Source organism: Echeneis naucrates, chromosome 12 (assembly GCF_900963305.1).
Source record: "Echeneis naucrates chromosome 12, fEcheNa1.1, whole genome shotgun sequence".
Classification (NCBI taxonomy): Eukaryota; Metazoa; Chordata; class Actinopteri; order Carangiformes; family Echeneidae; genus Echeneis; species Echeneis naucrates.
The window spans coordinates 20,317,576-20,333,198 of record NC_042522.1 but is presented as its reverse complement, the minus strand read 5'-3'; the positions used below and the strand labels follow the sequence as shown (position 1 = coordinate 20,333,198).

Below are 15,623 nucleotides of genomic sequence, written 5' to 3'. Positions count from 1 at the left end.
AACAAGGAGCAGCACCAAAGTTCCGCCTGACGGAAGGCTCCCCTTTACACACAGAAAGAGAGAACAGACTTTCATCCAAAATCAATTAGACATAAAAAAGGAGAAAAACAGATTACTTGTTTATTACAATTATTTCCAAAATAAAATCTAATAGAAAACAAACACGTGATGCAGGAATAAAACAATTCTATACAAAAATAAATACGTAAATAATTAAATAAAAGGTCAGGATTTATAAAATATACAAAAAATTTAAAATAAATTGAAGCTCATGTTTTTAAGTAATTTTGTACATATTTCTTGGATGTACTCATAATGAAAAATAGCAAAATAAATAAATAAATCTCATATTTATTTACACCAAAACAAAACAAGGTTTGAATTCAAACATTTTTATTTTCCTAAAGTTTGACATGAACAGACGAGTCGGTGATTCTTTCCGAATTACCTGAACCAAGAAAAACTGGATTTGTGTCCATACATTAAATTTGAAAAACTGACACCCAATTTTTAACTGTTTTTTTTTTATCATTTAATCTAAATCTACACTTTGATACATTTAATTTATTTTTACATGTTCATACAAATACAGAGAAAATTCCTTTACTACAGCCAATCAGCTGTCAAGATTCAGAAAAACACAGCTTCACGACTTCATGCTGGGACAGAAGGGGACAGAGTTTCTGTGGTGACTTAGACAAAAACTGACATGAACTGGTCATCCTGCAACAGACAAAAATGTCTCTACACATGCTCAGTTGTGTTTATTACATTTGGACTTGAGAGCTTCCTGTCTTTGTGGTTTCTATGGAGTTACAGTTGGTTTCTATGGCGAAACATCTGGAGAAAAGAGAGTCTCAGAAATGTTAATGTCATCACAGACACATGACCTTGCCGTCCGATCACATGACTTTTCACTTACATTTCACTTCTTAAATTTATTCTATCAACCAATCAGCTTATGCCATTGAGACACAATAATGCTTACTTCCTGTCACAGTGACAGACATAAATGACGAATGCGAAGTGATGCAGCGTCTCCCCGGTAACACCTCTAGCTGTGTTTCCCATCCAGCAACAGGAGCCTCAACAGAGTCCTGGCCGCTGCTAACAGCGCACCATGCAGCGCATACTGAGCCACTAGCGCTCCAAATCCTCTGTAAAATCCACTGCCTCCCTCCCTGCGGCGGATCGCATGGAGACATTCAAAGAAGCCGTCATACTGTGTGTTGACAGGCAGGACCAGCGGGCTGCCACCGCTTCCTGTGACAACCACACCGTCAGTGGCATCGATGATGGTGCGTGTGCCCTGCAAGCTGAGGCGGTGCAGCGTGGTCTCCAGAGGAAACACCATCATGTCAGCCACCAGAGAACCTGCCCATGCTGCTGCCAGCTCAGGAAAGTAGGCATCCAGAGGGTTGGACGGGTCAGCCCGGTGCTTCCTGCCTTGTTGGTGCAGCCAAAGCGCCGCTCGCTGCACAGATGCAGCAATGGCGTATCGCAGGATGGCATGCAGTGCTGCAGGAAGGAGCAGAGAGCTGAGAGGAAGCAGACGGCGACTGTGAGGAGCTCCAACGCCCAACAACCGGGTCAGACCTTCACGGACACAGTCCAGCAGACCAGAAGACGAGTCATCACGTACAATCTCACTCTGAAGATAACACATCGATTATTTATCAACATTTGACCACAACCGGGAACATGATGAGGGACATAAGGAAGTCGTGGTTCAACTCGTCAATTGATCTATCAATAATGAAAGAGTTCAACAGAAAATCCAAACAGCATTTAAAACTCATTGGCTTCAAAACAACAAACAAGACTGACCTGGACAGTCTCAATGAGGCTGGCACAGTAGAATGGAAGAGCTACAACAGCTGTTAACCTGAGTGCGAGCGAGACAGAGAGAGAGAGGATAATAAGTCAGACATGTTGTTGTCAACATTGTCTGAAGTATAAATCATTAATAAATCAGAAGAAGTGGCCTCCAACCCTTTGAGCAGTAAATGTCCAGCCAGTTGTTTCCAGCTCCACCTGTGAGGAAGTTCCCTACAAACAGAAAACAGTCAGATGCTGATAAACTACAGCTGAACACTGCAACTACACTATTTTGCTTCTGGCTGGTTACCGTGGTAATGCGGTGAACTCGCTGATGATGCCTTCAGCTCCCAGTGTGATGCCGTGAACGATGAAGGTGCTGCCCATCCCCTTCCAGAGAGCCTTAGGCCCCTGAGTGTGAACAGATCACTGATCATATCCATTGATTATTCTGAACAACAGCATTACCATAACAAAGAGATGTCTACATTTACAGCTACTGTAAAAATATATTGTTTATAAACTACAGAACTAACAAATACCAATTAACAGGGTAATTAATTTGTCTTGATATCTCTGATGTTATTGTCAATTGATTGGCCAAAGGCTAAATCTGATTCACATATGAGCTGTGTTTCTCTCACCTGAGCCTTGGTGATGGCGTAGATGACAGCGACAGCACTGAATGGAGTCAGGTGGTAACAGCTAGCGTGGTAGTTCACCTGCAGCAAAGGTAGGGTTAGGGTTAGGTGGTGATGCAGCTCCATGACAAGGGAGATGATGAAGATGAACGAACCTGACACTGTCTACGCAGGACGATACAGGGGTGAGCCAGGACGTTCTCTGTGAACAGACTATATATACACACACACACACACACGTTACCAGGCTGCTTTTATTCTGAAAATCCTTGCCTGTCATGTCTAAAGCCACAGGTTAACCACCAATCATGTCCTTCGTAATAAAAATAGTAAATCATCATCAACAACCTGACCAGTCCAATTCCAAAGCCAGCAAATCGATTCAGTTGCTCTGAAAAAAAAAAAACAGATATGAAAGAAAAACATTTTAAATTCAGTTTCTGTCTAGGGTTAGGGTTATTTTATCATAAACACAATTTTTACATCTCGAACAATAGTCAAAAGGTTGATAACGATTCATTTAAGTAACGAAATTCTAAAGGCTGATTTACAACGAAACTCTCTGATTAGCTGTTAGTCGGCTAATTACGATGATTAGACTACAGGCTACAGTCAGTTAGCTCTTTCTATACGATTAGCTTAGTTAGCTGCTTTACTCTGTTAGTCTGGTAGCTAACCCTCCGCCCCGAAACACCGACCTACCGGCAGGCGGTCCGCCGGGCAGCGCAGCGTCCCAACCGGCTGTGACTCCGGAACCACCTTGCTCTCCCAGCAGCTCGTCGTACTGTGGTGTCCGCTCTCCGGGGTGCAGGTTGCGGCTGCCGGGGATGTCCGGAGGCGTGGTGACCCAGTGGTGGTGCTGCGGCTCCGCTGGGGCCCCGGCGCTCCTGACCGGGTAGCTGGCTCCGTACAGCGGGTCGTCCCGGCCGCGGTAGCCGAGCCCGTCGAAGCTGTCCGGCCGCTTGGATGCCATCAGAGGGTCGGTGCGGAGACAGAGATCCTGTGAACGGATATGACGGAGGAGGCCCAGTGGACAGCCGGCTGACGGGCTTTAAAGGTGGAGAAGTCCTGGAAGATGTGACCCGACACAAACACCCACCTGTCACCGACACCCGGAAGTTGATACTCTTCCTGACTTCCGGCAGAATGACGCTGCGGCGGCTTGCTGACGTCACAACCCCTCGACAATCTCGTAAACGTGGTTTTATAAGAAGAGGCACCAAAAACAAATTAGGCCAAATCTGTAATATACCTATAAAAGCACTTATCTGGGAACTGAAATCATTAAGGCTGTAACCTGAACTCTGGGCCTATAAGAAGTAAAACTCGGATTAAAGTGAATTATTGGTTACAGAGTTCATCTTTGAAAGGAAGAGTGTAGTGAACTAAACTTTCTCAGAAAGTCTAGAATTTCTATAACCCTAAGGAATATCCTCTAGTCATGGAAAACATCCCTCTGCGCTCATGTTATTAAAAGGTACACCTGAACAAAGGCCTGTTTTACCAGATCCTAATCCATAAGACATTTATGTGGGTAAAATGATTTCTATTTACCAAAAATAATAATAAAGGTAAATGTTTTGTGCTTCAAAGTAATGTTGTTTGATTTGGGTATGCTATGAACTATTGGAGACCTCATCTGGAAAAAGCATTTGGACTCTTACACAGACATTGTCCAGCAAACCCTTCTCTTATAAGAACATCAACGTAAAATTCTTCACTTAATCACTTCCTGTGACCATACAAAGAGCCTGTGGAAGGAATCGAATTATATGACATTAATAACATGATCCATGTGTAAATGTGCATATTTAATCCAAAATAAGACCATTGATTATAATTTAACATGAAACCAGATAATAAATCAAAACCTTTAATTGCTTCAAAAACAAAAAGGCAATCAACCTTCCAATGTGGTGTTTAATGATTTTATTTAAACCTTTATATTTTTTGGCTATGTAAATTGAATGATGTATATCCCATGGCTTTTGTTTAAACATTTTACTGTTTAATCTCTGCATACCAATGACTGTACAGCGTATTTGTGTAATCAGGACTGGGAAAAACTGGACACCAGTCACATGACCTAGTCTCTCTGGTCACATGGCAAATGATTATTTGTTATTTTTTTCCAGAACAATCTGACTCCATGAACTTCATGACAGTTTATTTTTATTTTCCAGCATCTGTGACAATAATTCAAAGACACTTTAATTTTCCTTCAGTTTTCATCATAAAACCTCAAACAGACTGTTTTTCCACACCAAGAATCAGCTGGCAGACACCCTTTATCAAAACACATGCAGTGTGTGGCCAGAAATATGTGGGCACATCTGCCCTTGTGTAGTGGGGCATTACATAGTTTAACAATTTTTTTTTTCCAACAGAGAAATACAGTAATTGATCTGTCCCTGCAATCTTATTGGTCCATTGAGTAAACTCCACCCACCTCTGAACATAACTCCATAATCAAAGAAAAAAGAAAACAAAAAAGAAAAAAAGAAACGCTTTTAACCAGAAAAGGAATCAGCCACAAGTTGGTCACCTGGTCATTCCTACATCCTTCCTGTATCTGAAACAGGCTTCACATCATCTCAGACTGAAGAAAGAACAGAACAGTTTTCAGGTTGCAGTGAAACCATCAGAGCCTCAGATCTCACAGTTTCCTCCAGAGTAGTTCATGGAACATCAGGACATCTCTACTCCTCAGCCATATTAAGGCAAACGGTGTCAGGTTTAAGGCCAACAGCGGGAAAAACACCAAACATGGGCGTTTTGTAAAAACATGTCCTGTGAATTCCAACCATGAAATTTGTGTTTCGGCAGAAATTAAAATAAAATTTCTGTTCAGAGCAGGAACGAAGTTTCATACTACCAATTTAAAACATGTCAGTGTGATTGGACGGTCACTGAACAATAAATGTTGTTTAAATAAAAAGTAATACTGGCCATTGTTTATAAACTGGGGAAAAAAAAAAAAAAAAAAAAAAAAAATATATATATATATATATATTTTTTTTTTTTACTATATATATATATATATATATATATATATAATATATATAACTATTTGTTTTTCTCTACAAACTAAGTGTTCCATTTATTTATTTGGTTTATTTATTTATTTTGAGGTGAATGATTTGAATAAAGTTGGTGGATAAATTATCATTAAAATTGGCTCATGGATTCATGAAAATCAAAGGCAATTTTTTACAACAAAGATTTGACATCGAATAAGTCTAAATAAAAAAAAAAATAAAATAAAACCCAAATCCTCTAATAAATTATTCTCTAAATAGAAAAGGATGTTTAAATATGATTGGTAGTTCCTCTAACAAGCTGCTGTTAGAAGAAAAAAATATCCTCCAAAAACAGTATGTAAGCTATTTACACTAATAGTTTTTAAATGGCACATAAATGGAAATTAAAAGTTTAAATATGGGTATCTGGTCAAACTGTGATTGGCTGGCTCCTCCACCAACAGAAGTTCATTAGTGTCTTGTTTTAATGTGCTAACTGAATTCCGTGCTAACAATCTGGTGTTTTCTTTTTTCTATTAGCATGTTGGCTAGCATGCTAACAGAGCAAAATTGATTATTAGATGATTGACTGTGATCAGCAGAAATGAAACCTTCCGGTGCAGTGCTTAGCACGTTAGCTAATGGCAGTGCTCAGTTATGTCGACAACCACCGCTTTCCTCCAGCTGAACAGGAAGTAGCCCATTCCAGCACCAGCAGCCACGGCAATACACAGGTATCCATTGTAAGTCATGAAAACAAGCATCAGGAAGTAGCTGACAACCACCTGGATGATATGCAACAGGGTCTGCATGAAATGGGCAGGACTTAGCATCCTCTGCCTGAAAAGACAACAGGAAGGGGTTAGCATTCTTATTGGCATTAGCCATTTGTCCTTTTCATGGGTTAGCTCATTTTAGTTGGTGAGTTTAGTACCAGTTAGTATTGGCATACTTCAATATTTATGATTTAAAATTGCTTTTAGTTTTGTTTTTTGTTAGTATTCATGCACTGCAGTACATTTTAAAATTGCAATTATTTCCAGACAGTTAACTCTGATGATAATCCTTAGGATCAATGTTGCGTTCGGGTTATTGGGCTGGTACAATGTCAACGTTACCTTTAGCCTCAGCATTACTGTTAGTTTTGGTCGAATTAGTTTAAAGCTTCAGACAAGCACAAACATCAATATGATTGTTAGCGTTGATGACAAAATGGACACATCATGAACATAGCTGATTATTTAGTGGTAAATCAGTGTTAGCCTAGCTACTATGGATGCAACGCTACTCTGTAAAATACCAAACCGTTCAGTACGCCCTTATGTCCCGCGGGGTTTTCGGTGCAAGGCAGGTTGCATTAGCGCTTCCTGCTTTACAGGCTACTGTGCTTCACTGTCGATAACGGTAACAGCGTTGTAACAGTGGAAATAGTAATTAGTTAGATTAGCCGTTATTGAAAAAAATAACGCAGTTAGTAATGCTGTGATTTCCATCACAAGTGTTTTTTTGTTTGTTTACATTTTTTATACATATTTTATGCTAGGGTGTATGTAGTAGGCAAGGAAAAAGAGGCTCGTCTACTATTTGAGTTTTAACTTTAAGTGTTAAGTTAACAGTGTTCAGTACCAGAATTGTTTGGAACTTGTTCTGACAAGCAAAATAAATAAATCATTTTGGGAATGGAAAAAAAAGTCTCTTTATGAACAAAACACGTACTGAAGTCGTGACCCAAAAACTGAGGTACGGATCATACCGTGGGCTACCTGTACCGCTGCACCCCTACTAGCTACATGTTCAAAAATAGGAGCTGTTATTCGTGTCTCCACTATTTAGCCACTGTTAGCAATTGTTTTTCATTCCATATTTTCTGCTGGCACTTGAGGAAAAGGTAATTTTGAAAAATTGCATGTTTGCGTTAGCATAACCATTTAAATAATAATTTAAATAGTTGTTTGAATTATTTAAATTGTGATAATTTGAATTATAATAAGCTTGTTTGTATTGACATTTGTGTTGTGGTAATATGAATGTTGGTTAGTATCAGTGTTAGCCTTAGCATCAATTTTAGCATAATTAGCCCATTCGGGGCTAATTATGCTAAAAGGGTGCCACCTCAAGGTTCCTACACAACGCACCAAAGTTAAAGTTGTGAGATTAGAAAACTCAAAAAAAAAATCAAAAACTGAAAAACGTTGGAATAAAACAAATGTTCTTTAAATAAAACATTTGGATTCAAAATTATTCATTGCAGTGCTGGTGGTCAAGCGCTTTAAAGCACATGCCAGCAACCTTTGCTGCAGGTCTTTCCTCTCCCGCTCCATTTCCTTTCGGCCTCTCTGTCAATTACTGACTAAAATAAAATAATAAAATTATCTTGATATAAACAGTTGTATGCATAAAACATATTACTCAATATTTTTGTGATTATGTCAGCAAATACTGAAATTAAACTTTGACCAATAAAAACTTGATTAAAATCAAAAGCTGATGGCAACATTAACTCCTCTAGCTCCTACTCTGAAAAACAACAAAAAAAAATCTGTTTCTAACATATTACAGATTAATGTTTGGTCCAGAACCAAAACCAGACTGAAGAAAACACAACCAGGACCACAGCCAGGACCAAGACTCATACAGTTAACTGAGAAAGAGTCCTGAGAGGTGGGACTTTTTTTCAGCAAGAGGATCCGCCCCCTCCAAAAACTGACTGTCAATCACTGAGCTGATATGAACACATGACATTACTAAAGCTCACACTGATGATCACATGACCAAGCAAAGCTTTATTGTCGTGATTAGAAAAGTGTTTTTGTCTTTTCCTGGACAAAAAGAAAAAAAATGCAGGATTGAAGCTGTGACAACCAACTATAAAATTTAATTCATTAGCTTATGTTTGTATTGATTTAACTGTGACATCATTATTTTACATACGTTCAACACACGTATCTGTTGAGTTACCAAAAAAAAAAAAAAAGTTTCAAATTTACTTTCTATTAAAGATTTTTAGTTTCTGTAAAGTTATGGTTAACGGGTCTACTTTTTTCATAAGCTTCTTTCAGACTGTTCCCGACATTTCACTAACATTTCAAGTTGTTTCCCATTTGAAACTCTACGTAAGTGTTTGCTTTAGCTACCCACCCAACTGTCTTGTGTGTCTCCATCAGCACAGTTCCATCAGTGCCAGGGAGCGGCATCGAGTTGTAGCGAACATTGACCTGACTGCGACGCAGCAACACCTCACGGCCAATCTTTAACCCTTCGTACAGGACAGCCAATAGGAAGACACCGATACACGCCCCAACCATCTCTGGTTAGATGACAGAGACAGAAGGAATGGGAAGAAAGAATAAACATTAGTATTAAATAGTAGTAATAGTAAATTATTAAAATAGTAAAAAACACTATGAATCTATAAAGGACAATTTCTTAAAAATTTCAAAATTTGAGAAACAAAGAAAAGACACTTCTTGTTTTTACAAGAGTAAAAAGCTCCTTGTGGTTTGATCTCTGACCTCCAGGGGAATTGATGAGCAGTCCGGTGAACAGCAGCTCCACATTGTTGTAGCCGAAGTAGAAGGTCATTGCCTGCGATGACAACACCAGTTAATATGCTAGATCCACACTAGCATACTAGCATACTAGTATCACAGCATACTGTGATACTGGATGTTACCCCTCACCATGCCCCCGTGGTTTCCATGATGCCCTCCTCCGTTTCCTCCATGGTCGTGTCCGTCGGTGGTGGGCAGGGCCGTGGTGTGGTGATGATGGTGGCCGTGATCCATTCCCATGGTGCTGTTGTGGTTCATGGCTGCTCAGGAACACAAGACATTCACATTAGAGATTATAATATCATCAGGAAGTGACATCACACAGTCCACATGTGAGCGAGAACATGTTTTATCTGGCTTAATCCTTACTGGACTGGATCGGGGCCTGGTCCCGTAAGAGAGTGAGGTGAGTCACAGGTGCTGCACCTCAGCAGCCAATCATAGAAGAGGATTAAGTTAAAGACACCAGTCGGACCAGTCGAGTCCAGCATCTTGGCTCTCTCTGGACTTGCAACAGAGTCAGACCGCAAGTCCACATTCACACTGAGACCAGAACAAACCTGAAGCAGTCTCTTACCTTCTGCCTTCTTGTCCTCTACAGTGATGCTCACTGGTCTAAAGTCAGACACATAATGAATGCTGATGACCTCACAGCAGAGTCGTAACCAAGGTAACAGCCCGACATCACTGACCAGATGCCTAGCTGTAATCTGATCGGCTGCTAGGCCCCGAGGCTACATCAGGCAGAAAGAGCCAATCAGAGCACTCTGATGTTTTGTCTGCTGTCAGCCAATTAAATAACAGCATCGTTAACATTAACAGGAAGGTCACTCACTAGTGTCGCCATCTAAGTCAGTGTCACTTACACTGAAATGTACAGATTCTCTCTCTCTGACTTTTATCACACAACACCTGGTCCACCTGATCTTCTGACTCATGACCGCCTTCTAAACGTGTCACATTAAACCTGAACTCACCTTCTGCCTCAAAACAAGCAAGTCCAACCAGACCAGGATCAGACGTAACCGGTGTGGACCAACAGACCTGCAGAGATTGACCTGATCTGTCACTGCAACTGGTCTGTGTTCTGACTGGCTGATTCATTACATTACCTGGAGAAGTGATACCAAGCGTGATCAAGGAGTGAAAAGACTGTCTGAAAAGAGAGACGTAGGAGACGTAGGAGGACAGTGTCTTCAGCAGCCAATTAAAACAATAAGAACCAGCTTCAGCAAATCAGACACTGGTATGATTCTCAGACAGCCAATCAGAAAAAAAGAGGTTTTGTCAAAATTAAGAAGGAGAGAGAGTGTCTGAATACAGGTGTTACAGTCCAAAGGCCGTCAGTGTTTTCAGTATAGATCAATAAACTGACTAATTGATCTGTTGATTCGAACACATGAACATGGGCTGCATCTTCATTAATTGACATTTGACAAGCACAAGACCACAGACACTAAGGACCAGCCAAACCAACAGAGGTGCCCAGACCTGTACCAGCAGCTGATCAGTACCTAGACCCTTTAGTTTCAGTAAACAGTTTAACATTTACCTTATTGATAAGAAATTCCTCTGATAACATGTGACAGTTATCTCTGTTCCTGTGAAGCAACAATAAAATCAGTCAAAGTGTACAGGGAGCAGGAGGTGGATCACAGTTATTCCTGTGGATGGGTGTCTGCAGGTGAACACGGGTGAACTCTTAACACTGATTCTGTGTTAAACTGGGTTGTCATTCAGGAATCGACTCTGACTGGACAGACTTATCACTGATCTGAATCATTCCGCTTGTACCTGTCCTGCCACGATCTACCTGGCGACAGGTGTAAATGTTTTCATTATTGTAATGAAGAGTCTCTGTGTGTATCAGGTTGTTGTACTAACTGTCACCCTTGTTATCTTAACTTCTGTGTCCTATGTTGATGTTAAACCAGTGAATCTTGGCCATCTTCATCTTCCTGATTCTCGCCTCACAGAGTCTTCATTGTTCTTATTACATCTCCGTCTTTCAATCTGTCAATCTGACAGTTTAATTCACCAGGAAATTCAAGATACAACAGATCGTTTCCCACGATGATAACAGCCTGCTTCCTCGCGCCCCGAAGTTCGTGTTCACTCGTTTGACCGACTGAGCACGAGCATGCCGGGACCAACTCCATCTCATCGACAGACGGAACTGGTTTAGAACCGGAACAGGGTTCGGACACAGACTGGTCTCAGCAGGCCGTTTAAAGTCCAAAACTACCAGACAAAGATCCAGGTCTGAAACCGCCACAGGGAACAAGATCAACTGTGACATTTATCTACAGATTTAGTTTAATTCGGTTCGGTTCGGTGACTTTTGTCTCTATATCCGAGACATCAGAGGTCATTGTCCCAGTTTACCTATCACAAAGCAGACTCACCTTTAAATTTTCCAGAAGTTCGTCTCTTTCTTCTATTTCGTTGCGGCTCCAAAAACAAAAACCCCACGAAGACAAAAAGTCCGGAGCGGATGAGCAGTCAGCAGAAAGGGCAGCAGAAGAAGAGATTCTTCTTCACCGCTCACTCCGCTTACATACTTCCGGGAGCCGTACATGAAATAGAGGCGGAACTTTGAATTTTACACCAATCAGACGGGGATCCTACAGGAAGAGGGCGGGACGTTTCTGCAGCCACGTAAGCGTGATTTGTCGGTCAGTGTCACGTGAGCACTCGGTTGGTTTCAGAGTTCAGCTTTATTTTTTATTCGCTTTGTTTGTGTTTCGTGTTTGCATTTTTTTATTAACTTATATTTGTCTTAATTGTGTATACATGTTTGGGATGTGTAGTATGATTTAAATAAAGTGTTTTGAAATGTCGCGACGCCTTCCAGAAGAAACACGCGAACATGTTTCTTCTCTTCAATAAAACTTTATTGAAAACAAATAACACACAAAAAGCACAGAAAAACAAGGTCAACATCGTTCATAAGGTAGCAGTAAGGATCTCTCCATAAATTGTATGAATAAGGACAGTGTGTGTCAAAACGAGTGCACTATAGTTCTGGATACAGTTCACATAAAGAGCAATCAACACATATGTCCTTTTTAAATGTAAGACGACAGATAATATTTATGTACTCGTTTAAAGGAACTTTCCTTACTTTGTAACAAAGTACATGGGTGGAATATTCCAAAATTTTCCTCAAACATTAACAGATCCAAACCAATAGGACGCAACAGAGGGAAAGGTGTCCAATTCTCTCTGGAATACTTAACACGTTACAGTTGATTTTTGTTGAAGTTGTTACAAAAAACAACATTACACTCTGAGGTCATTTTGGGGTCCACTGAAGGTTAACCGGGTAGTTTTCTGCCATTTTTAAAAGAGTCAGAGAGCCAGAAGGGATGGCAGTCATGACTGTGGTCTGACTGGAAGAATGTTCTGTTTTCTCCCAGGCCTGCCTGTTGATGAGGCCAAGAGAAGACAGAGAAAGGATCTGGACCAGCTTAACCTGTCTGATTCTCTGGACCGGACTTTGCTCCTCCAGGGTTGGTCCTGCACTAATCATGTTAAACTGTCAAACAGAGGATGAAATAAAAAATCTGAAACATAAATTAATGGCACACATGCAGTAAATGTCACCAATGTGATGGAGATTTTAGATTATAAGTCCAGTAATGTAATTCTTTGCTGCAGCTGTTACTTTCTGCTTAAATTGGTGTCTTCATATTTTGTTAAAATAAAGTTGCTTCTCCATTGTGAAATGTTCAGCCGTCTTCTGATTGGTCATCTGATTGGTCGGGTGCAGCAAACCCTGCCCCTTTTTCTTAGATGGAGGACTTTTGTGTTCAGTTTGAGTTTATAACCGGTTTCGTGAGACCGCTTATCAGGATTACAGATATCTGGGTAAGTGAAACCATAACCAAAAAACAAGCTAAGGGGGATTCATGCCAGGAAAACAAAACCAAATATTGCACAATAGCAATTAAACTGCATCCAGGCTACAGAATGAGCATCTAAAACATAATTCAAAGGAACAGAGGCACAGAAGGCAAAAATCAGGATCCCACATATCCAGTGGAGAGCTGAGTGGAGGAAAGATTTAACAGCAAAGGAAACTTAATGTTGTACACAATAATGAATTCACTCACCCACATTGCTGCTGGAGCCAATCCCAGCACACATTGGGTGAGGGACAGGGTGTACACCATGGACAGGGCACCAGTCCATCACACAAAGACCCCCTCAAAGTAAAGGAGCAGCTCTACTCTGAGCTCCTCACCCTGTCTCTAGGGGAGAAGCCAGCCACCCTTCTGAGGAAGCTCATGGTAACTGTGTGGCATCCCTCTGCAATATTATGATGGAACTTTCTGGATTTTAAAACATAACTAATAATGTTATTGTTACAGTTTTTATCCATTAGATTCTCCAATCAAAATATTGAATAGTGCTGACAAAGAAATGTTTTCCGCGCAAAAGGTTATGATTGATACAAAACAGAATTGATGGGAGAATGTGCGCACCCTGAAGCAACCTGACAAGCACAATGATCCAAAGCAACCAAAGAAACTTCACAGACCAGTATCACGCAGTTTCAGCCAATCAACAGCTTAATAATTTCTTTATTCATCATCACTTTACAGATAACAGGAAGTCACATAGTCACACAGAGAAAAAAAGAAATCACAATAAAATCCTTGCTGCTTTCTGGAAATCAGATTTTAAAGTAGTCCAGAAGGGAAAAAAAACAAACAAACAAACAAACAAACAAAAAACAGCCAATCAGCATCATCTAATCTGACTTTCCTTTAAAATTATACCTGGTTGGCCGATTTACTCACCTAACAAAGATACACTTAAGCAAGATTTCACAACAACGAAACAACTCTGATAAATAAATATCTCAAAACATCAACACAATAACAACATTGATTGTTTGTTTTTTTGCGGAGCAGGAAACATTCACCTCCAAAATAAAACTGAAACACTAAAATAAAAAAGGTGTCGGCGCTGACTAAAGGTAACATCCATGTTAGGTTTTTCCACCCCTCCCTCAGCCGGCCACACGGTAGTTGGCGTGGAACTCTGGTTGGATGTCACAGACACGTCGCAGGAGCTCACCCAGCACCGCCTCGCGATTGCCACGGTAACTGGCCTGGATCCGACCCATCCTGTCTGCAGTGTCGCGATCCACTTCCACTGCACTGTTACCATGGGAACCGAGTGCCTGGAGGACCAGCAGAGCAAACTGTTTAATATGCAAACATTGGAAAAAGGTGACAAAGACTCCAGAATAAAAGCTCCATACAGCCGCCTCCTTGGTCTTGAACTCCTTCTCTCTCTGAAGACGATACTGTTCGATCTCAGCTTGGGCCTCCTCCTTCGCCTGCTTCAGACGGCGGTTCTTACCTGGGGGGGAGTCAGGTGTAAGTCACTCTGAACTTTGATGATAATGAGGTGTGTGTATTCTGCTGCAGAGAGATCTGATTCATGCATCTGCCCCTGTGACTCTTAATCATTTACACTGATCACATGATGTGATCACATGATCCGACTCTTTCAACCGAACCAACAGAAAACAGAATGACAGAATAAACGCGAATTAGACATGAATAAGGTTAAATTCATTCATCTGTCTGATTTAAACGTCTTTTCTTCGGCAGTGAAGGCTGAACAGGATCGGCCTACCAGGACGGGTCAGGTCCGACCCGTCTGGTTTGCTGATACGGTTCAGCTCCATCTGCTTCTTCTACGACCCGGAATGGACCCGGACCGGGACCCAGTTCCCGGCTGCTGTGCTACCGGGCCGCTGCAGCGGCAGGCCGGCTGTCCGACTCACGCTTGCGGGCCTCGGCCACCTTCTCAGCCGCTCTCTTCTCGGCCTGCAGCAGCTGCTGGATCCCCTGCGATTGACTCGCCATGACGGCCCGGAGCTGCGGACGGCGACGCTGAAACGGACCGGAGGGATTCACCGAAACGAAGGTCGACGGACTTCCTCCCAGTCAGCTGATGGTGAGTCGCTTTCGACTGGTCACGTGGTTTAATCACGAGGGGGAGGAGGCGGAGTTTCTGCTTCTTGGTCTTTGGCCGCAATTTGCGTCCATTACGTCACAGCGCCATCCTGCGGTTGTAATCGTCACTACACCCGATCCGGTCATCTGTGCTCTGCAGTCCTGAACGCCAGGTCCAGGTCCAGGCCCTGATCCAGGTCCAGGATCAGGTCCGGGTTTACAGACAGTCTGAGCGAGAGAGACTCATTAACTTGGACTTTTCTAAACCTGGACCTGTACTTGGACTTTATTCTGAACAGCCTCAAAACTTCATTCATCCAGTGACCATTAGGGGTTCAACTGATAATAGAAAAATAAGTCAGATAGTATTGAAGTCTATGGGAAAACGTCCGTCCGTCTCTCAGATTTTTTAGCTCAGTAAACATTTTCCTGGTGAGTTTAGAGTCAGAATCCCCAGAGTGGTTCAAAAAGAGGGTGTCCTTTATGATAGTGTATAAGTGCCCTCTCCTGGATGGGAAAGGGGGCTGATGATGGCCCAGCAGTCCTCTGAGTGATGGAGGTGATGAGGATGGACTCAGTGACTGCAGTGAAGAATTGCAGCAGCTTCCTGTTGATGTT

General features: G+C 41.5%; 3 protein-coding genes across 5 annotated transcripts; all 3 read right to left on the bottom strand.

Annotated features, from left to right (window-relative positions):
- Nucleotides 1–183: 183 nt before the first annotated feature.
- Nucleotides 184–3,585, bottom strand: slc25a46 (solute carrier family 25 member 46). 2 transcript variants are annotated; one of them, XM_029515706.1, is made up of 8 exons: nt 3,155–3,585; nt 2,808–2,855; nt 2,615–2,672; nt 2,463–2,540; nt 2,129–2,229; nt 1,993–2,049; nt 1,828–1,885; nt 184–1,651 (listed from the first exon to the last, which is right to left on the bottom strand). In XM_029515706.1, the coding sequence occupies exons 1-8, from the start codon at nt 3,430–3,432 to the stop codon at nt 1,055–1,057; spliced, it is 1,275 nt and encodes a 424-aa protein (XP_029371566.1). In that variant the 5' UTR covers nt 3,433–3,585; the 3' UTR covers nt 184–1,054. The 2 variants fall into 2 exon arrangements, with proteins under 2 accessions (XP_029371566.1, XP_029371565.1); XM_029515705.1 differs by having other exon boundaries at nt 186–1,651; nt 2,808–2,850; nt 3,162–3,585.
- A 1,946-nt stretch (nt 3,586–5,531) lies between these two features.
- slc31a1 (solute carrier family 31 member 1) lies at nt 5,532–11,593 on the bottom strand. The gene is made up of 5 exons (XM_029515712.1): nt 11,436–11,593; nt 9,160–9,290; nt 8,992–9,064; nt 8,618–8,786; nt 5,532–6,319 (listed from the first exon to the last, which is right to left on the bottom strand). The coding sequence occupies exons 2-5, from the start codon at nt 9,286–9,288 to the stop codon at nt 6,118–6,120; spliced, it is 573 nt and encodes a 190-aa protein (XP_029371572.1). The 5' UTR covers nt 9,289–9,290; nt 11,436–11,593; the 3' UTR covers nt 5,532–6,117.
- Nucleotides 11,594–13,583: 1,990 nt separating this feature from the next.
- atp6v1g1 (ATPase H+ transporting V1 subunit G1) lies at nt 13,584–15,026 on the bottom strand. Of its 2 annotated transcripts, none has more exons than XM_029515715.1 (3): nt 14,834–15,026; nt 14,303–14,403; nt 13,584–14,221 (listed from the first exon to the last, which is right to left on the bottom strand). In XM_029515715.1, exons 1-3 carry the CDS (start codon nt 14,913–14,915, stop codon nt 14,048–14,050), a joined length of 357 nt encoding a protein of 118 aa, XP_029371575.1. In that variant the 5' UTR covers nt 14,916–15,026; the 3' UTR covers nt 13,584–14,047. The 2 variants fall into 2 exon arrangements, with proteins under 2 accessions (XP_029371575.1, XP_029371576.1); XM_029515716.1 differs by having other exon boundaries at nt 13,584–14,192; nt 14,376–14,403.
- Between the last annotated feature and the right edge of the window lie 597 nt (nt 15,027–15,623).